Below are 22,057 nucleotides of genomic sequence, written 5' to 3'. Positions count from 1 at the left end.
CTCTCTCTCTCTCTCTCTCTCTCTCTCTCTCTCTCTCTCTCTCTCTCTCTCTCTCTCTCTCTCTCTCTCTCTCTCTCGGAAATTTAGAAGAAGCAAAGCATAAGCATGAGTTGAAGTTGAAGTGACAAGAAAAGAGCTCTCTCTCTCTCTCTCTCTCTCTCTCTCTCTCTCTCTCTCTCTCTCTCGGAAATTTAGAAGAAGCAAAGCATAAGCATGAGTTGAAGTTGAAGTGACAAGAAAAGAGCTCTCTCTCTCTCTCTCTCTCTCTCTCTCTCTCTCTCTCTCTCTGTGTTTTAAGAATCATAAGTTTTCATTAGGGTTTAACTGAGAAATAACAATATGACATATTTGCTATTTTTCAAAATATTAAGGGAAAAATTGCTTGATTTTAAAATCTAAAAGAAGGAATTGTAAACTACCCCAAACATAAAGGATGAAAAGTGTTTTTATCCTAAGTTTTTTTTTTTTTTTTTTTGGGTGTGTGTGTGTGTAAAACTATGTGTTTTTAGTTAAAATGGTGCATAAGAAAAAAAAATAGAAAAATCAATCCAAGAAAATTGTATGTGAAATAGTGAATTTTAGCTTAACAAAGTTGACTAAACCAACACAAAATTTCTAAAAACACAACAGAATGGCACAAGATTTTCTTAATACCTTTATAATTTTTTTATATCTTATTTTGACCTATAAAAAATTGATAGCTCAACAGTTTTGAAAATATTGTGACGACAACAAGATGTCTTAACGTTTTCACAAAAGAAATGCTATTTCCACGACATTTTCATAACAAATCATAAGTAGTAGGTTGTTACATATTGTTATTAGTGGGCAAAAACGTAGTTTCATTGGTAAGGTTAAATTAGAACCAATAAAAATTTACCACATCTGATTTGTTATGAAAGTGTTATGAAAAATATAGTGGATGTAGAATTTTTTTTTTTTTTTTACAATACCTTTATTTTTAGTTGTAGTTGGTTTCAGTATGATATTTCATTACTTTATTTTGATCTATAAAGAATTAACACCTCAATAATTGGGAAAATATTGTGCTAATTTATTGTGTTAATATTTTATTACAATGTGAAATAGTGCAAATTGGACAAACCAAAAATAATATAGCAAATCTACTATAACTTTACCCATTCACACACCAAAAAAAAAAAAAAAAAAAAACCGCTAGCAAAATAGTGAAAATTGAACAAACCAACACTACTGTAGCGAAGCTACTGTACCTTTTTCCCTTCACTCTTTTTATATATAGAAAGTGTTGTGAAAAAAGTTTTTGATGTATCACTTTTTTTTTTTTTTTTTTTTCACAATGCCTTTATTTTTAGTTGTAACTGTTTCTAATATGATATTTTATTTTGACCTATATGAAATTAACACCTCAAGAATTGTGAAAATATTGTAACAATTTGTTATGTTACTAACTTATTATATATAAACAGGGTAACTAATAGTTCATATGTCTATAAAAAAAAAAATTCAACTGACGATGTTACAAGAAAAAAAAAGGGGCCAGTAAACCGTGCAAGTTGAATAAACCATAAACACTGTAGCAATAAGGATTTGCTCTTTTTGTATATAGATAGATATAGATATTACTGGTTTGGTTAGGTTAAAAGGGTGAAAATTTCAACAAAATATTAGAGTTGAGTAGGTATTGTTCATTAATTCATGTTCCATACCTATGCGTGTGTATATATTATATAGGTGGATGGAGTAAGACTGTTTATTTAGAACCCCAAAATTAACTTTAGCTAAAAAAAAAAAAAAAAAAACCTTTTGGCCTCATTGGTGAATCCTACACCTTACCAAAAAGGGTGCATGGATGTGGTGTCTAGGTTGCCAATGAGGTTGGATTGGAAGCTGAACTATAGTAGTAATTAGTAAACCCCAATTTTCCCGTCTCTCATTTTTTTTTATAAGATAGAAATTCTACTCTAACATAATCTAAGTGTATGTGTGTGTGAATTGTAAAACTCCCTCTTGGAGACTTTAACCCTGATCCTTGCCCCCAACACCTCACAAGTACTTATACTTGTAAAGTGACCATCGCATCAAGGGTGTGCGGTGGTCCCTTCTCTCACTCTTAAATGTATTTACATAGTTGGGATAAATTAATTACTAATGTGAAAGTATCTAGGTAGGGCAATGTGAACATAGAATGAGACATTTGATACATGAACGTCGCAAAATTCAGTCCGAAGCCAAAGGCCAACATTTATGTTAGGTGAATGTGGAAAAGAATGCCCTTTTCACTTTCCCATGCTTTAGTCCATAGACGACAAGTTTCTCAAGTTGTAGCAAAAAATCGAGCACTCAAGTCAAAGGTTTATAAAACAAACTACATAAAATTACAAGTTGCAACTATCAAAAAGCATTGTAACAAATGGGGTACTCAAGAAAAAGGTTTATAAAATAAAATTCTAAAAAACCTAGGGTAAATATTATATTCTAAATCCTATAGTTTAAGGGTGTGACAAATTAAACTTTATAGTTTTAAAAGTAAGAAAGTAAACTCCGAGATTTTAAAAAGTAACTAACTAAATCTTTTAGTTACAAAAGTAACAAATTAATCTAAACCTATTTAATGGAACAACATTATGTTCCCAAAAATTATATGGGTATATATATATATATATATATATATTTAAATGCAAATTAGAACATTGCCCAAATCTCTAATAAGGTCGAGGCCACTGAACTTCATTCTCACTTATGAACACAAAAAAATAAAATAAAATAAAAAAGGAAAGAAAAATTGTGTTAGTTTGGGAGTGCGGGTTTTCATTAGTCTATTGGGTTTAAATAATAAATTGAGCAAAAAAAAAAAAAAAAATCACTTGTACATAAAAAAAAATTGTAAACTTTGAAAAGAGTTATACATAAGTTAATAAGCTGAATTTACCGTTAAATTTTACCATACCGCTCAACCAAACAAATACCAAACAGTGTTGCTATGGACAGAAAAAATTCACTGAATTATTTACATTCCACTCGCATAGCATTTGATATAGTGCTCGATTGAGCCTCCCATAACCCATAAAGGAAATAACTAGTGCACATAAGCTGTTGCACACAAAGTTGTACATGTATAATGGCAAGGAGTAGTTTTTTAAACTTAAATCGGGACTTGCAGCGTGGAACATTAACTAACCCATACGGCTGTATGAGGATTTTTCCTTGTCATTTCTCCCCTTACAATTTCTCTAATATACAAAAAGACTTAACACAGCTGGCATTGACCTTGTGCTTTATATCATGATGATCTAACACTCTTAACAACCTACTCTACACAAAGAAGACTGGCTTGTTTGTTCTTTAATTTGTTTCTTCAATTTCAATTTTTCAAATGGGTAGTGGCAATCTCACTAGGCTACTCTTGCAGAAGATCTTATGCAGCAGAAGGAAACTTCATTCTGTGGCCATAAGAATAGCTCATGCAGATGATATAAGGCCAGGTGCTCCCCATGCTATCCACACGTTAAATTGGTGTGCCTCAGTGAAAGAGAAGTTGAAAAATGATGAAATTCCTGGAGAGCGCAACTGTGTCTGCATTTACAAGGTGCCTCCAAACATGCGTCTAGTGAAGAAGAAGGCATATGAACCCAGTATTGTCTCAATAGGTCCTTACCACCATGGAGAACCACGGCTACAAGCCATGGAAGAGCTCAAATGGCGATACTTTCATCGTCTCTTTAATCCAAAACATCAGCATGGAGTAGAATTAGAGCCCGTGATGGAAGCAATGGAAAAGTTGGAAGAGAAAGCTCAAAGCTGTTACAGTGATGAAGTTAAACTTAGCAAAGGCCAATTTGCTAAGATGATGCTTATAGATGGCTGCTTCATCATTGATCTCTTCAAAGAGCTCAATCAGAAGCAAAATTTCACACTGCAGAAATTGGATATCGACGAGGAGTGTTCCTTAATCAAAAGGTGGATGCTACCAACTCTGCGTCGTGATCTAATCATGCTTGAAAATCAGCTCCCCCTGTTTGTTTTGTGTGAACTGTTCCAGTTAATTACAAATAGCAGTAGTTCTACAAATGCAACCCCATCATTGCAAGAGCTTGCTCTTCGCTTCTTTAACCCTCTCTTGCAAAGAAATCACTCGGATACACAAGAAAATCAAGGAAACCAACCAAACTTAGATGAATCTACAGTGAAAGGGTTTGAAGGAAAGCATTTTCTTGATCTTTTCCGCTCTAGCATCCTCCCAAACCTCCCGGAGAAAGATGCACGAGGTAAGCAAACTCACATGATGCGCTCCATATCAGAGCTAAAAGAGGTTGGTGTTAAGATTACCACAGCTAAAAATCATCAGAGTCCATTGGATATAAGCTTCGGGAAGTGGAAGTTGAATATGGGAAAGAAGCTGACAATTCCTCCTTTATACATTGATGATCATAGATGCACTTTGTTTCGAAACATGTTGGCATTTGAGAAATGCCACCAGTTTTGCCATCCAGATGTCACATCATACTTGTTTTTCTTTGATGGACTCATTAGTTCAGCTAAAGATGTAAGGCTTCTCCATTATAAAGGGATTATCTACCATTCATTGGGGAGCAACAGGGAGGTGGCAAATCTTGTCAACAATCTTTGCAAGGAAGTGGTTCCGGATAATGATGAGTCCTATTTATATAAGGTTGTGAACAATACCAATTCTTACTTCAATACTGGGTATGCCAGAAAAAGAGCAATATTAGTGCACCACTATTTCAGCAGCTGGCTTGTGGGTATCTCAACTTTAGGTGCAATCTTTGCTCTTTACCTGACCCTTATTCAGACAGCATCTGGAGTTGCTAGTGCTCTGGGTCCCTTGCATCACAACAACTTCTGTTCATATATAAGAGATTCCATTTTACTTCCATTTTCTGGTAAGCCTACTAGCACCCCAAATGGTCCAACTGTAGGGGAGATTAACCAAAGCGACAAGTGTTGCGGATGTTTGTGTACTTATTTGAAAAATTTGTTGAAATGGATTGATGAGACGAAAAATGATTAATAATATCATGTATTTACTTTCTTTTTTTTTGCTGAATAATATCATGTGTTTACTTAAAAAGCCCTTTCATATACTTTCGAATTCTGTATACCATTAACTAGACCAAGTTTTATAGTCTAATACTAAAACGTGGTAACATTATTATCTCTATAGAGAAGAGAGAGTGAAGGGAAAGGGACCACAGTATGGGCTCACTTGAGGTTTTGGATTGGAAAACACCAAGCTTTTCTTTCTTTTTAAGGATGGGTATACTTTATTGAAAACAAGAACACCAGTATAAAACAAATAAACAATAAGAGGACAAAAAAAAGTGTAAATAAGTTGCATATTCAACACTAAGAACAAGCAGCATAGAGGAAACCCAGGAAGACTCCTACACTAGATAACTCAAATCCTACCACTGTGTTCCTTAAAAATAGAAAAATCCACTCACCAGTTGCTTCAAAGAACTTAATTTAGCACTGTGAGAGTTCGTTTAGACCCCTTAAACCAGATTATTTAACCTAATTTATTAACTAAGTGATTACTTAGATAAATTTTCAGATCTAGATTAAACACAAATAAATCATATCATGCAAAGATGCGGAAAAGTAAATAACACCACGATATAATTACCCAGGAAAACTAATGAAACTAATTGTTTCAAGGTAAAAACCTAGGGAGGATTTGACTTAATTATCTTCAAGGTAAGCCAAATCCACTATAAGAGAATTAAAGTTTTTATAAAAGATTTAACCCTAAATCTAATGCTATCTCCAATAGTAACTTACTGACACGACCACGTGTAAGCTCCGAATCATCGTCTCCTTCTCTTCTTGGATTTTAAGCAACACAAGCACACCCTTGCTTGTGACTTTGAGACTCCACTCAAAAGTTTCAGATCACCTTCACTTGTTGATCTTGATGCAACAACTAGTTCTACCAATCCTTGATTGTAGTTTAAGCTCCAGTAGAATCTTGTATAGTTAAAAGGTACAGAACCTCTCAAATCTCACAAAGAGTAACACACAAGTCTTCTTCAGCATACCCAAAACGTGACTAGGGTTTTCCTTTTATATGTGGAGAAGTTTAAATGAAATCCTAACATTTTCGTGAGCTTGGGCCTGTTTAAAAATTTGCAAAAAAAAACTGAGCTTGCGATTTTTGATCGGTCGAGCTTAATTCCTGATCGGTCGAGAAAGGCAAAACTTCACTTTTCTTTTTTGCAAATAGTTGGACTTTAAAAACTTGAAACACCCTTATTTAAGCATTGTCTAAACACCTATACTAGACATGTTTTGTTCTCGGTTTGCCAACACAAAACAATAATGATTCTAAATATTTAATTCTTAAATCTTTAGAACCTAACGCAGTGATTTCTCCACATTGTTGCAATATTCAATTCTCCACCTAACATCCTTTTTAATTAGATGAAGAAGAGCTTATGTTGCCATTATGTATTCAAGCATTTCCTTGCAAACAAAAGTGTTAGATTGTTGGAAAAATATATGAAGATCGGTCAAACTTATTAACAAAATTATATAGTTCTAAGGATATTATAAAAATCAAACTAGCTTTGTAGAAACTCATTTGTTTCAAGGTAGAAATTTGTTAAAAACAAGTATCGTATGGCTAGAACAACATTTGCACAAAGTATTCAAGCCCAAATCTCTACCAGAAAGAACACCATTTCTTGCGAAGAACCTCCACCCTTCACCTCCCCCTTGCACATATATCTAACCTAATATTTGAGTTAATTCATATTAGCCCATTAATCACCACAATTAAAAAGAACAAAATACTCTCTCTCCTTTTCAATGTGGGATTAAATATTTTCACTAACTCCTCATCTTTCATATTCACTCCCACATATTTACATTTATGTTGTAATATTTATTCATTTTAATTAATTATTATTAAAATGCTCCAACATAATGTAATGGGATTAAAATCTTTAATAGTGTTGATACCTATTTTCGTGACATATTTTTTACAAGCCCGATTTAACTAAACCCGACTTCCTTGTAGGCTCAATTCATGTATTATATTTTATTTTATTATTTTAAGCATGACCCAGATCCATGTGACTTATGGGGAAAATTGAGAAAGTGTGATTTGGAGGGTATGAGTCGGTTTCTTTCAAACCTTTTGCATGAGCCCAGACCAAGCGTGCTACCAAGTAGGCAAGGGACACTAGTAGCACCTCAAGCTCACAGAGGAGGTCTTGTATTGGAAATTTCTACCTCAAAAGAGCTTTTATACTCTAGCTGATTGTGGCCTAAAATTTCTGCCCTAATCCATTTTTACCTTTAACCCATTCTTGCCGTAATAATTCAAATGGAGCCCATTCAATCATTTTTTATTAATTTTGGCATGTGAGCCCTTAAAACCCATGAGTAACTGAGTTGGGCCCTATTTGTGCCGTATTTTCTGTGGGCTTTTAAAAGATAAATAGTTGCCACGTAGCATAAGTATTGGACATCAACAAACACTACTTGGATGAAAATCATCGGACAAAATATTGGGCCTCAACAAACACTTGACTACGCCGATGAAAAAATTGAGCCTCAACAACGTGGGCTCTTTGTAAATTGTGTGTGTGTGTGTTTTTTTTTTTTTAACAATAAAACAAAAAACTATAACTGCCTTCTTTCCCCCCAAAAACCGGGGAAAGAAAACTCACTTCCTTTTGCGTTGTCTATACTCTATACCAGCGGGCCTATTTGTTATTTAAAAGAATTGGTGTGAGTGTAACAAGCCTGGATATTCAAGAGCCCACGTTAGGTTTGTGATAGGTACGATGTGTCGTGAAATAATTTTTCATCATATAGATTTTTTTTTTTGTTTTTAGTGATTGAAAAATGTAGTAATCTTAAATTAGAATAAATATTCTAAATTAACCTTCATTTAAAAAATAGAAGAGTCTATGAGTACGCACGTGAGTGCGTGCTCTGAAGCTAATATTAGGTTAAATGGGTGGGTTACTAATTAAATAAGTTGAGTTGGTAATTGATAATTAATTTATATATAAACAGATCATAAATAAATAAATAAATAAGTATTTACACACCCAATTCATTTATGACTCAACCCTAACCATGGCAAAACCCATTAAAACAAACAAAAGTTACAACACACCATATATGCAAAGAATTCAACAAAATTTTTTTTTTGGGGTATAATTCAGAGATTTCCATTGAAAGAAACAAGGCAAATACAACACAGTAACCACATGAACAAAGATATTTGGACTTTAGCTAGTCTAGTACAGCAAAGGGCAGAACTACCATAACCAATATCTATTCAAGCAGAAAAAAAAAAAAAAAATATATATATATATATGGGATAATTACAGTAAACCCACCTGAGGTTTGGCCCGTTTACACGTTACCTACCCGTGGTTCAAAACTTATCACTTTGCCCACCTGAAGTTACTTCTGTTAGCCTTCCGTAACCCACCTCTCCATTTGCCGTTAGAAAAACACCATTTTATTAAAAATAGAACATAACACGGATCAAACACGAACCATCAAATCTTTTCCTCACAAACACAAGAACACAACATTTGTAAATATAGTTCAAAATTTTCAGTTACACACATCCAAAACCAATTAAATCCTCTAAGTCCATACCAAAATCCCTCACATTTTTCAAACCCAAACTGTAAGAAAAAAAGTTTTAGAACCCAATCATAGATTAAACAGAAAATAGAAACAAACCAAAGAGAGAAAAACAGCACCATTGTTCATCTCTCCTCTAAAAACAAAAAATAACAGAGAAAACTCAAACAAACAAGATCAAAGAGGGGGTTTTGTAGCTTGGGTTCAAGAACACACTTGCTCTTGGTATGAACAGTCTTGAGCCACAAAAAAAATTCCAAACCCAAAAAAAATTCCAGATCGCGATCAACGTCGCGATCTCGCCGGCAAGATCGCAACGTTGATCGCGATCTCGCGACGGCGCGCTCTCGCGTTCGCGAGATCGCGCCGTCGATCGCGATCTCGCGACGGCACGCTCTCGCGTTCGCGAGATCGCGCCGTTGATCGCGATCTCGCGAACGAGAGCGCGCCGTCGCGAGATCGCGATCGACGGCGCGATCTCGCGAACGCGAGAGCGCGCCGTCGCGAGATCGCGACGTCGATCGCGATCTCGCGAAGCGTTGCGAGATCGCGACGTCGATCGCGATTTGGAATTTTTTTTGTGGCTTGTGTTTTCTAAGATTTGGATTTTTTTTTTTTTTTTGGGTTTGGTTTGATTTGAATAAAAGTTGGAGAGATCTATACAAAAAAAAAAAAAAATGCTCAATGATATCACTTTTAATCAGGAATAGCATTTGATCTGTGCTATTCCTGTGTTTTGTTCTCAAACAAGTTCTTAAGCAATGAAAAGTCATAACTTTTTTATCTTTGTTATGTTTGTTTTTCATTAAAAATGTGTTTTTCTAACGGCAAACGGAGAGGTGGGTAACAGATCCCTAACGGAAGGCACCTCAGGTGGGCAAAGTGATAAGTTTTGAACCACGGGTAGGTAACTTGTAAACGGGCCAAACCTCAGGTGGGTTTACTGTAATTATCCCTATATATATATATATATATATATATATATTAGCTGAAAGAATGTAATTTGAGAAAAAACAAAAAGCAGAAATAGAAAACATACAGTGAAATAGATGTTTAGCTAGGGTATCATTGGGCATATACTCTGCCACAAGTAGTCTCTCATCGCCGTCGCAGCAATACCCTATCAAATTCGCTAGCCTCTTGTGCCTCAGCTTCCCAACTCCCCAAGCTTCCTCCTACCAAAAAAAAAAAACACGAAAAATCAACAAAATCGGAAACCCTAGAGAGTGAAAATTGAAGAAGAGAGTTACAGCGAACTGCTTGGGGTCAGGCCAAGCTTGCTTGGTGAATTTCTTGACGGCGATCCAGCGGCGTTAGTTGTGGTTTTGGAGGCGGCCTTTGTAGACGACATTGGGGGCTTTCTCGTCGCTCTCGGAGACGATGTAGTCGGAGCTGAGGTTGTTGGTGGCGGCTCTGAGGTCGGAGAGTTCTGAGATGGAGAAACTCAGAGAAGAGGGGAGAGGAAAGAGACCGAAGACAGAAGACAGAGGAAGAAGAGAAAATAAAAAAGGTAACGGCATTTTTTTTTTCTTTTTTTAGTTCAGGGACAAAATTGTCTTTTAGGATGAAATTGATAAGTTTAAAATGTTTTGAACTATTATCACAAACCTCTCGGGTGGTTTGTGGAATTTGCCCATATTTTTTATAACTCAGCACTAGAAAAGGCTCTAAATTTGTGCCTCTTCTTTTTTTGAGTTAAAGGCCAGCAAATAAGTGGTGACTTTATCTTATTTTATGTAAAATCACAATCAAAATCCAGAACAGAGATCAAGAAATTATGCTTGGACAGGAACATGTTCAATATCTCTCAGAACTTGAAAAGCAAACGCATGGGGTGATTCCTCTAGCCAGATCAGTGAGAAGTATGTGGTTAAATGCTAATAGTAAGTTGTTCAAGCCTGTGAAATATATACTTTTTTACAAAAATAAAATCAATCATTGGGCCGAACTGGATCAGTCTGGGCCATAATGTCAAGTCCAAGCCCAATCCCACCTCGGAAATTTAGTCCCGCTAAAGAACATCTGCTTCAGCCCAAAGACGTTCAGGCTGGCATGCCTAGCCCATGGGCCATGACAATCCCACCTGAAACTGAGTTGAGGTGATACCAATATCAATCAAGCTCTAGGTGCGAAGGGTGAACAATCAAAAGGTGGCGGTTATAAGTTATAATAGTGTTCTCATTCTGGGGTTTGTCTTCAGAATTCAGATAAACATAACATATACGGTACTTTACCTATCAAACAATTAAAATGTCACATACCTGTGGACCATTACGTTACGTAGAATCAAAAGAAGTCAAATTGCTTACCCACCTGTAATTAATTGCTAAGAAGAACAGAGATTGCACCAACTCCTATTCAATTTCAATTATGATTAACCTAACCCTCGGCTCAAGCATTCATTCTATTGCTTGGAAGTTGGATTTGGAAGCCTCACTAAAGTCGCATACTGATTACTGGCGAAAAGGAATTGTGTCGAATCAGCTTATTTTAAAACCCGTATATCTATGCTTTGGTTACGGGCTGACCAGAATGATAGATGGAATTATTAATCAATGATATTGGTAGCTATTCTTTTAAGCCAATTTAAGTAGATCTGATCTGAGATCTTTAATTTGTATGACACTGTGCACCAACATGACTGCACGATCAGCCATGTTGTCCTTAATTCCATTTTACTATGGAGGCCATAAGGACCATTTGCAATTCTTGCTGTAGGGGCTAGTGCATGCATGACAATCATTATTTATTTCAGTGATTTATGGCAAGAAAAAGAAGATGCCATTGATTGTTCTATTCATAATTTGTCCTTTGTGGTATCTAGATATGATGGCCTTTTTCCAAATTTGTATTACTTTTTCTTCCATTGGAGAACGGAAGACATGTGGGTTATTATCTTTATATGTGAGTAGCTTAAGCTCTCCTTTGTCACGTTCGAAGGAGACTCTTAAAAGGTTTATTGAAGCTCTACATTAGTTTCATTTCTTTATCCTTTCTTTCCTAGATTTTGAAGGCTACCTTAAATTCGCTCCCTTGCTGGAATTTCTCATTTTATTATAGGAATGTAAATTTTTAGTATCACAATGCTATTTTTAATACAGGAACGTAAATTTTTAGTATCTCAATTTAGCCCGTTGAGTTACTCAGTGTAATTGGGATGGACCTATTTCCATCTTCTCTCTACCTTCTTGAGTTACTTTCTGTTTATTCTTAATACATCCATATTTATTTAACCAAAAAATTAAATAGATGGAATAGAAAATTTTGATGAGCACAAGTATTAGACGTCCAATAATTCATGGGGAGCTTGTAACCATTGATCAATTAGTAAGATTGCTTGAAGGCACCTTGACAAGCAAGTTAGTGAATAGGATTATAGAGTAAACACAACAAAGTGACACAGTATTGAGAAAATAGAGTACATGTAGTTCTTTATGGTGGAGTGGCATTATTTATAGAGTTCATAGGTGGTGGGTTCTTCCCTAGGTTGCTAAAGAGGAAACTTGACACCACACCATCAATTCATGATGCTTGAGGGACTTGGGTGGTGGGCATCTTCCCACGATTGTGAGGGAAAAAAATTGTATCACGTTGATTTAAATGCAATTACGATAGGTGAGTCATAATAAATGTGAGATGTTACAGAAAATGTCCCTCAGTTCATTTTTGTGTAACAATATTAGAAGTCGATCTTTATATGGGCTACTCACAATTAGGCATGATACAAATTAATCTAGATCGATGGCTTGATTGTTTTGTGGTGTGGTTTGGCTAACCTTGACCATTTAGACCATGGAGCCAAGCTTAGGGTGTTGTTTGGCTGAATACTAACAAGATCAACATAGTGGCCACTGGTCAATCGACAAGTGCAATTTGAAACTTCTCTCTTGAGGCTAGGACAAGAAGATTGACTTATTTGGACTAGTCCATGTGCCTGCCTGTTTTAGGCTTGTGCGATTCCCCTCTCCAATGTCTTTTTTGTTTGTTTTCCTTTTCCAACCCTAAAACCAAAAGTACAATCTATCTCCAACATGCTTGCATTAGCTAAATAGACAATTGACAAGTGATCATAAAGAACATGGTAATTTGTGGTGTTTATGTATCTATTTTTTGATTTGCACGTGTGCAATGTTTCAAAGTAGTAACTTTTGTTATCTTTTATAATGGATTGCTATATCTTAAGAAACCTCTTAGTGTTTCTAATTGAAAGTTTGAAACATTTAGGATTCAAATCCTCATTCTCCAATTATCAAATTATCAAACATGAAAAACAAGTATATTTTACTCTACAAATAGCACATCTACTCCTATAATATGCTACTATATCTATTAACTATATAAAAAGCGGCTATGCCGCTACAGTGTTTTGCCACTGTTCATACAACGTTTCCCATTGTTCATCTACAATGCAATTTTGGTGAGACACTTTGTCTTCTTCTTCTTCTTCTTCCTCTTCCTTTTTTTTTTTTTTTTTTTTTAAACAGTAGCTACAGTGCCAGACGGCACTATAGCTACAGTAGTTAATAGTTTTTTTTTTTTTTTTGGTCCTCCGTTTGTATTTTTTTTTTTCCTTTTATATATATTGTTATACTGACACAACAAATTTCACAATATTTTTACAATTATTGAAGTGTCAATTTCTTATAAGTCAAAATAAAATAATAAAATATGAAACTGTGACCAACCACAACTAAAAATAAATGTTTTGTGAAAATGTTGTGACACTTGTTAGGTGAATGTATAAAAGCTACCGTACTTTTGGTTTGTTTAATATGTATTTTTTTTTTCAATCATCGATTTGTGCTCTTTTTTCTTATATCTATATATAAAAGCGCGAATGCGTTAAAGCACTGTAGCTACAGTGCTTTGGTTTCGTCAACCTTTGCACTGAAGCTACAGTGTCTAAAGTTTTTTTTTTTTTTTTCTTTTAAACATTTATGTAAGCTAGTATATATATTGTTATATTGACACAATAAATTTCACAATATTCTCACAATTATTGACGTGTCAATTTCTTAAAATTCAAAATAAAATAATAAAATATGATAGTGTGACCAATCACAACTAAAAAAAATGTTTTGAGAAAATGTTACAACACTTATTGTTATCACAATATTTTCACAATTGTTGAGATCTCAGTTTCTTATAAATCAAATTAAAAAATACTAAGTCTATAACATTTTAACATTAATTTCTATATTGCCTAATTTTTTTTTCCAATAATCTGTTTGTGGTTTTTTTTTTTTTTTTTTTTTTTTTTTGTTTTCCTTCAAGTATGCCAGTTGGTTTGAGCTTTGTTTTTGTTTTTGTTTTTGTTTTTGTTTTTGTTTTTTTTTTTTTTTAAAGATTTTTAAATGTTTACGTTGTACTTGCAATGCAAGTTTACATTATAAATACACAAAAGTGGTTAATATTATACACATTTGCACAAAAAATGGTAAATATTGTACAAATTTTGTAAACGTGTACAAAATTTGCCAATTTTTTTTGTGTCTACAATATAAATTTACATTGTAAGTACAATGTATACATATAGATATTGTGAAAATGTTGTGATGCACGTGTCAATTCCTTATGGGTTAAAATAAAATAAAATAATAAAATATCAAACTGGGACCCACTACAGCTGGAAATAAAAAATATTACAAAAATGTTGTGACGTTTTGTTATATTCCTAAACTTCTTTTTTGTGTAACATTTTATTGTATTCCTAGGCTTCTTTTTTTGTTTCCTCAAATTTAATAAGCCAAAATTCATCGTTTTAGGCACAATTTTCTTCAGTTGGCTTTTTATTTTATTTTTAAATACATAGTTAAAAGTGGTTAGCCTAATTTAAAGCCAGTAGCAATTTATGACCTAAGATTTATTATGAAATTATTGTGGACGTAACATTATTCTAAAATAAAATAATAAAATATCAGACTAGGACCCACTATAGCTAGAAATAAAGGTATTAAAAATATCGTGACTTTTTGTTGTGTTTCTAGACTTCTTTTTTGGTTTATTCAATTTGTTGAACTAAAATTCATTGTTTAATGCATAATTTTTTTAGGTTGATTTTTTTTAACACATTGTTTCAAGTTTTTTTTTTTTTTTTTTTTATTTTAATAAAAATAAAAACACACACACACATATTGTTTTACACACACATAACACACACAAATTCACGAAGTAACACTTTCCTTCTTTATGTTCAGGGTAGTTGCATTCCCCCCTAAACTAAAGTTGAATAATTTCATCATTTATTTTTTGTAAAGGAGCATATACCCCTATTGTTTCTCTCTTAGTTAAATCCTAACAAAATCTTATAATTCTTAAAATATTCCATTGTGCAATGTCTAATATACTCCTACTAAATTTTAATGTCCCAAAAAATTTCTTTGTGTATATTGAATTTTATATAGTAGACTGGTAGTCATGCTTGGAAAGTTAGAATGATGATATATGGTGTTCTATTTGTTACCTAGAGAACACTAATTTATTAGGATTAAATCTTCTAGACTTATAATTTTATCTAATAGAAACTTTGATGACATATGTCTTTTGTTATTTTGTTCTTTTTTTAAAAAATTTATTTTCCTACTTAAAAAGGTATTCATTAAAAATAAGTAAGCTAAACATTGTAATTAGACACATAAAATAAGATAATAAAGAATGAAATATGAACAACAAAACCTTCAATGTAGATGATTGCAAGTATTTAATTTAATGAAGATCTTCAAAAAAATTGTAGCATATATTATCATTCATTGTGAAAATTTAAATATTGTAGAAAGATGATAACTTTCATTATCATTCTTTGTAGCATTTTTTGGTGAGTAAATATTACATTTAGCAAATAAGTTCTAAGAAATTGTAATGGTACATAAATATTCAAATAACTATTTTAAATTTAAGTACATGACTTCATACTTCTTCAACAACAAAAAATCTATATTAATTTTCTCACTAAAGGGCTAGCACGTGCAACCCACACTATATAAAGAAAAAGAAAAAGAAAAAGAAAGAAGAAAAAGAAGAGGATGAAGACATTTTCTTATATATCAATCATTACACAGCACACACTGAATTCACTCATATCTAATAAACTTCATTATGAATAAGATAGTGGACTAGGACTAAAATAATGGTTTTTTTAGGAGAAGAAATTATGTCTTTTGATGGAAATATTATTAATCTTACATTGACCATAATGAGAAAGATAACTCCCATTAGCACTTGACATCCAATCAATGCAGGGGTCTTATCTATCCATGCTACAAAATCATCCACACTAATCGCTTGATTACCAACAAATGAGCACCGTGATTAGCTCATATTCTATATGAGTCATCATGCTGCTTCTAAAGTAACCAGGCAAGATTCTTGAGTCCCACACTCCCATTTACAAGATGGTTGGTGTTAGAGCTGTCTTCTTTGATTACACATTGAACTCCACAAAATGAATCATTAAGAGAATGAGGACGAAACATTTAAACCAAATTCTCTTATAGTTCATATTAAATATCAAAAATTCAAAGATATGATACTTAGAATCTCTTAATTTTCAGTAAAATGAATAAATTTTGGTAAGTCAATTAATTGGGTCTTATTGGTTTGCAAAAAAGAGTTGGGGATGGGGTGGCTGAAGCTTAAAATGGATAGGGTGTTGCTTAGGTTCCACGCCAAAAGCTATGGGCCCTAACCCATTCAATCAATCTCTCCCACGCTCCCATTTTTCTGCATCCACCGTCCACTCTCTTAAAACCAGTTCTCATTTCTCACTAGTGGTGTTCCACAGCTCACGAACCCCCTTGATTCCCTCTTAAACCGCCACGTGTCCCCTCACATTCTTTCTCTCTCTCTCTAATCCCAAACCCGCGCCAAAGATTAGAACCGCCAAATCAAAATCCTCTTTTCACCTTTCGGTGTCACCAAAATTAAAAATTATTACTATTTCTTAAAAAGCAGAGAGAAAAAGAAAAAAAGAAAGCATATAATTAAGAGCCACTCTCACAGAGACAGACAGTGTGTGTGTTTTTTTTTTAGATAGAGAAAATCTCAGAGAGAGAGAGAGAGAGAGAAAAATGGAGGAGAAGCTGATAGCTCGGCTGGAATCGGCGGTGGCTCGGCTAGAGTCGCTGTCGACCGGGTTCGGGTCGAGAGGTTTACCCGCTTTCGACGACGACACGGCGGCGTCGTCGTCGGATCCGTCGATTTTGGCGTTCGACGATCTGATTTCGCAGTACTTGGGTAGGGTTTCGAGCGCGGCTGAGAAAATTGGGGGACAGGTGTTGGAGGTCACGAATGTGCTGCAAGAAGCTTTCAATGTTCAAAAGGAGCTTCTTATCAAAGCCAAACAAACTCAGGTCGGTCACTCATTTTCTCCAATTTTTTTGGTACAAAATTGTTGAATAAGAATTTTCTTGATGCATTTTCAGCTTTGCGCGGTTTGATTTTGGTTATAGGATTGGTGAAATTGAATCGCTTCGAATTTGTATATTTGGTGTTGAAAATGGCAGGTTTTGTTTTTTGGGTGATTGTGATATAAACAAAAGAGTCAAATTGAATGAAGTTGATTTTGGCTATTATGCATGGATAGCATTATTATATAGATCTCACAATCTAGAAATTTAGTGAACAAACTTGATTTTTGGCTTTTTTGCATGGATAGCATTATTATATAGATCTCTTATTCCAACCCAAAAAGAAAAAAAAGAATTGTATAGATATTTTATATTTGTCTCTGATCTACGTGAGTTTTGATTTCCCCTGTTGATTAATCATGATTCATGTTGATTGGCTGTACTGTGAACAGTGATTCGGGTTTTGGAATGTTTGTGAGCTGCTCAGAAACCACATTGAGCATGGCCACATAAGTTAGATTCAATTTTTGAGGTTATTGGTTCTAAAAATTGTAACGGTGGAGCCTTAAAATCGTATTGGGTAGTTTAAATTTTGTATGGTAATTTTTTTTTTCCTGGCAATTCACATGGAAGTCTTATGTTGATGCGAGTGCATGGTACCTTGATTGTTGTTCAATAGCTGCTGAAAATAGTGGAAATGATACTAGAAGAAATGAGAGGTTATGTGGGTACCATCTATTTTTTCATCTTTAGCGATGCTATTGCTGGTGAGTTAACTGCATCATCATATGGGTTTTATGCCAATGAGATTTAGCTCGGTTGGCACTTTTTACTTCCATGCGATGAGTGGAGAGTGAAGTCCTGGGGTGTAAAATTCACCAGGAGTGTGTATAACTTACCAATTAAATAAAATAGAATAATCTTATAGGTTTATTCTTATTTTGCAGAAACCTGATCCTGCTGGGTTACCTGAATTTCTCAAGCCGCTGAATGAGGTGATAGTAAAAGCAAATGCATTGACAGAAGGGAGGCGATCTGAATTTTTTAACCATTTGAAGTCTGCTACTGATAGTCTTTCAGCATTGGCATGGATTGCATTTACTGGAAAAGACTGTGGTAAGGGAAAGAGCAGATGATTTCATTTCATATTCTTTGACTTCAAATGTTTATGCCAAGAGCAGATGATTTCATTTCATATTCTTTGACTTCTAATGTTTATTTTTCCCTTTTCAAGGTATGAGCATGCCTATTGCACATGTGGAAGAGAGTTGGCAAATGGCTGAATTTTACAACAACAAGGTAATCTAAATGTTTTCAGGTACCCAGTAGTTTGCTTTAAAATGCTACCATGAACTGCTCAATTATGATATTTGTTACATACAAACAGATGAAGGGATAATTAACTGCTGTGGAAGCAAAAATTAGACTTAGAAGAAAAAAAAGTAGTCCATCCTCATTCATTTTCTTACATATTCTCTGCATCTAGTGAATATTGGTTCATTATGAAGAAAATAATTAAGAATGGAAAACTTAATTTCTATTGGATTTCATTTGTTGATGTTTAATACTTGTATTCCACCTTGGGAATGTACTGTGGTCCAAAATGACATGGCCTAGTTGCACACATTCTTCCCTGTCATATTTAATCACACTTAATGTATTGGATTTATGAGTTAAAATTTCCAGTTGTTAGGTGTTGACATGTTTCACTGTGAAAGTCAGGTTCTTGTAGAGTACAAAAGCAAAGACCCAAATCATGTTGAGTGGGCCAAAGCCATCAAGGAACTATATTTACCTGGCTTGCGGGATTATGTTAAGAGTCACTATCCATTGGGCCCAGTTTGGAGTGCCACTGGAAAACCGGCTGCTGCTCCACCAAAAGCTCCTACGCCTGGAGCCCCTGCTCCTCCACCTCCTCCACCAGCTTCTCTTTTTAGTTCAGAATCTTCTCAGGCTTCATCATCACGCCCAAAAGAAGGGATGGCTGCTGTTTTCCAAGAAATTAGTTCTGGGAAGCCTGTGACTTCAGGTTCTTTATTACCTCCCTTTTTATCCTTTCATTATCTTTTGTTTTCTATGGGCATTCTGACCAATTGTGATCTGGATTTCCAACATCCTAGGTCTGAGAAAGGTCACAGATGATATGAAGACAAAGAACCGTGCAGATAGAAGTGGTGTTGTTAGTGCTGGTGAAAAAGGTCGTTCAAATTCGCCTTCATTTTCTAAAGCAGGACCACCAAAGTTAGAGCTTCAAGTGGGTCGTAAGTAAGTATGCTGATCTTCATATTGTTTGCTTTATGTAAGGAATAATTGCAGTAAATAATTTCACTATTACATCAATGCTGTATCTTCTGGCAGGTGGGTTGTTGAGAATCAAATTGGAAAAAAGCAATTGGTTATTGATGATTGTGATTCAAAACAATCTGTATATGTTTATGGATGCAAAGAGTCTGTCTTGCAGATTCAAGGTAATTTTACTAGACTCATGAAAAATGTTTTGTTGTTACCTGTCTTGAAAGCTGTGAGGTACTCATTTTTATTTGAGCAATCTGCAGGGAAAGTCAACAATATTACAATTGACAAGTGCACTAAGATGGGAGTTGTATTTACGGTTAGTATTATAATATATGAAAAATAAAATAAAAAACTTTTTTTTTTTTTCACCAACCAAAAAAAGTAAAGAACTTTTTAGATTAATGGAAGCAATAAAAAATATTTAAAAAACAAACAGAAGAACAACTTTTTTGATTAATGGAAGCAATGCATATTGAGGTATATGGATTAATTTAATTGTGCACTTGACAATGTAGGATGTCGTGGCTGCTTTTGAGATTGTAAATTGCAATGGGGTTGAGGTGCAATGCCAGGTATCCTTATTTCACCTCATAAATGATTTTATGATGTCAATTTGAAATCCAATTATATTATTCCAAGATTTCAACCTAATAAACATAGAAAATAGATTTTGATTGAGAATGATATTAATGCCTGGTATATGATTTTAGTCGTTTAACTACTATGTGGCTATTATAGGGATCAGCTCCAACTATTTCTGTGGACAATACGACAGGCTGCCAGTTATATTTAAGCAAAGAATCTCTTGGCACATCAATAACAACAGCTAAGTCTAGTGAGATCAACGTATTGGTACCTGGTGCTGAGCCTAATGGTGATTGGGTATGTTTCCTGGTTTCTTTTCCCCTCTTAGTTGTTTGAGTTTCTGAATTCTTAGATTGATATGTTACTTCTGCCAACCACCCCCCCCAAGTTGTGATTATAAACAGTTTTGTTAGGAGGTAGTATTCATGGTTCTTGATATTGCTGTTTCAAAACATAATATTGTTTACTGTTGACTGTGCAGTTATAGTTTCATTTTTACTGAAAGTTAGCTAGAGCTGGCATGTTGTGGTATATGTGATATTTTGTTCGTAAAGTGGGATGTTTGTTAAACAGCTCTGGATTGGCATCGATCAATGTTACCACAATTTGGTTACTGAAACTGAAAATTAAACATAGTGGGTTGTGGAAGTTTAGAATGACATAATGAGTCTGAAAATCTGATATATTTGTGTAAGACTTAAGTCTTTTTAGAAAATGTTTTGGGAAAAGTCCTGGGTGATCAAGGGACACTTAGGTGCATTGGTTATCGGCCAATACGTACTCCCTGTTCAAAAAAAAAAAAAAGTTAAAATAAGTTTAATCTGAAAATCTGATATATTTTGTCTAAGCTGTTAATCTTTTTTATTTTTTGGGAATGTGTGCTGGAAGGGGTCTCTAGCAATCAAAGGACACTTAGGTTCATTGGTATCATACTCCTTGTTGAGGACTATAGTTGTGAACACTAGCTATTGGTAGTCTTTTGCATGCCAAAGTAGCTAGCATAAGACTTGTCAAAAAAAGTAGTAGCATAAGGATTCATGAGAGTAAACAGAAAATCTTGGAGATTGTTTCTTGGGGTGGTCCTATCTCCAAGTTCTTTCCGCTGCATGTTGACCAAATGTAGTCAGAGTTGGTATGGTAACAATTCTGACTTGACTATGTTAAAGGCTGTTACTAATGTTGAGAAAACCTGCATTGACTGGTAAGGGTGATTAAAGAGTGTAGGTTAGATTGTATGGCATATAGTCTCAGTGTAGTCGTATCTGTCAGGCATCAACTGCTGTTAGTGAAATAGGATTTCTCTTGGCATTAAGTCTGAACGTCCTAGTGTTACAATCTAATATGTAGTCTGCTGGCTGTTTATCTTCCCATAAACTATCTGCATCAAATGGAGAGAGCATCTATGCTTATCAAGTGCATCAATAAAACCAAGAGGGAAGTAAAATTAAGTTTCTGTTCCTTGAGTTCACTTTAGATCTCCTTACGTCTGTTCTGTTGCAGGGGGAGCATTCTCTGCCACAACAGTTTGTTCATGCATTTAAAGACGGCCACTTTGAAACTACTCCAGTCTCTCACTCCGGAGGGTAATTGGAACTATTTTTAATTGCCAGTTTGTGATCCTATATCTTATTCCTTGGATGTTCCAGCGGCTTGTATTTCTCTTTTCCTTGATTCAATTTCGGTTGGTATATAGTTGTTATACATTCATGGTCTGTTGGTTATGCTTTTTTTTGGATTGGTTGATCAAACCATTGGAGTTTTTTTTTTGCGCGATTCTTTGGCTAAGTTTGTTTCCAAATGTGTCTTCTGAAATTTCTGAACCTGCCTTTGTGCTGTAATGAGAATTTACTGTAATCTTTGCTTTGTCAAAATTTCTTAATTAATTATGTTTTATTGCTCTTCTTCTATTTTGAGTGTATTTGCAATTTTTTTGAAGCCGGACCTGAACGAGGATCTACTTAATCAAACCACAAAAACAAAAACAAAAACAGTTGTATCTGTGGATTTGGAAACAAGTTAGTTCAGTTGAAGTGCATATAAAAATTAGCAGGGCCACATCAAGTGTAGTCAGATGTGAAATAAGAAATTATTTGTTAGAATTTAAGATACTTGTTACATTTTAGTATTATCTTAGGCTTTGGTCTGGGTTCTGGTGTCTCAAGGTCAAGGACGTTCTTTCCGAGTTTACACGCAACATGATTCCTTAATTTTGATGATAAGGA

The 22,057-nt window shown here is 34.5% G+C and overlaps 2 protein-coding genes across 2 annotated transcripts; both read left to right on the top strand.

Moving 5' to 3' along the window:
- Positions 1–3,202: 3,202 nt before the first annotated feature.
- On the top strand, positions 3,203–5,037 carry LOC126706725 (UPF0481 protein At3g47200-like). Its single transcript, XM_050406259.1, has one exon. It carries the CDS (start codon positions 3,356–3,358, stop codon positions 5,009–5,011), a length of 1,656 nt encoding a protein of 551 aa, XP_050262216.1. The 5' UTR covers positions 3,203–3,355; the 3' UTR covers positions 5,012–5,037.
- An 11,371-nt stretch (positions 5,038–16,408) lies between these two features.
- Positions 16,409–21,706, top strand: LOC126705437 (cyclase-associated protein 1). Its single transcript, XM_050404458.1, has 10 exons — positions 16,409–16,958; positions 17,903–18,071; positions 18,190–18,254; positions 18,678–18,984; positions 19,076–19,220; positions 19,314–19,423; positions 19,511–19,566; positions 19,766–19,822; positions 19,989–20,132; positions 21,336–21,706. Exons 1-10 carry the CDS (start codon positions 16,677–16,679, stop codon positions 21,420–21,422), a joined length of 1,422 nt encoding a protein of 473 aa, XP_050260415.1. The 5' UTR covers positions 16,409–16,676; the 3' UTR covers positions 21,423–21,706.
- The last annotated feature ends 351 nt before the right edge of the window (positions 21,707–22,057 follow it).

The sequence above is a fragment of the Quercus robur genome, chromosome 11 (genome assembly GCF_932294415.1).
Source record: "Quercus robur chromosome 11, dhQueRobu3.1, whole genome shotgun sequence".
Taxonomy (NCBI): Eukaryota; Viridiplantae; Streptophyta; class Magnoliopsida; order Fagales; family Fagaceae; genus Quercus; species Quercus robur.
The sequence above is the reverse complement of the archived record's forward strand: the minus strand, read 5'-3'. Positions and strand labels throughout refer to the sequence as shown.

Bases quoted from the DNA above. Each gene is read 5' to 3' on its own strand.
- LOC126705437 (XM_050404458.1), top strand. From the start codon at position 16,677: ATGGAGGAGAAGCTGATAGCTCGGCTGGAATCGGCGGTGGCTCGGCTA. The intron at 19,221-19,313 runs GTAAGTATGCTG...ATCTTCTGGCAG, and splicing joins GAGCTTCAAGTGGGTCGTAA to GTGGGTTGTTGAGAATCAAA. The intron at 19,567-19,765 runs GTTAGTATTATA...TTGACAATGTAG, and splicing joins AGATGGGAGTTGTATTTACG to GATGTCGTGGCTGCTTTTGA.
- LOC126706725 (XM_050406259.1), top strand. From the start codon at position 3,356: ATGGGTAGTGGCAATCTCACTAGGCTACTCTTGCAGAAGATCTTATGC.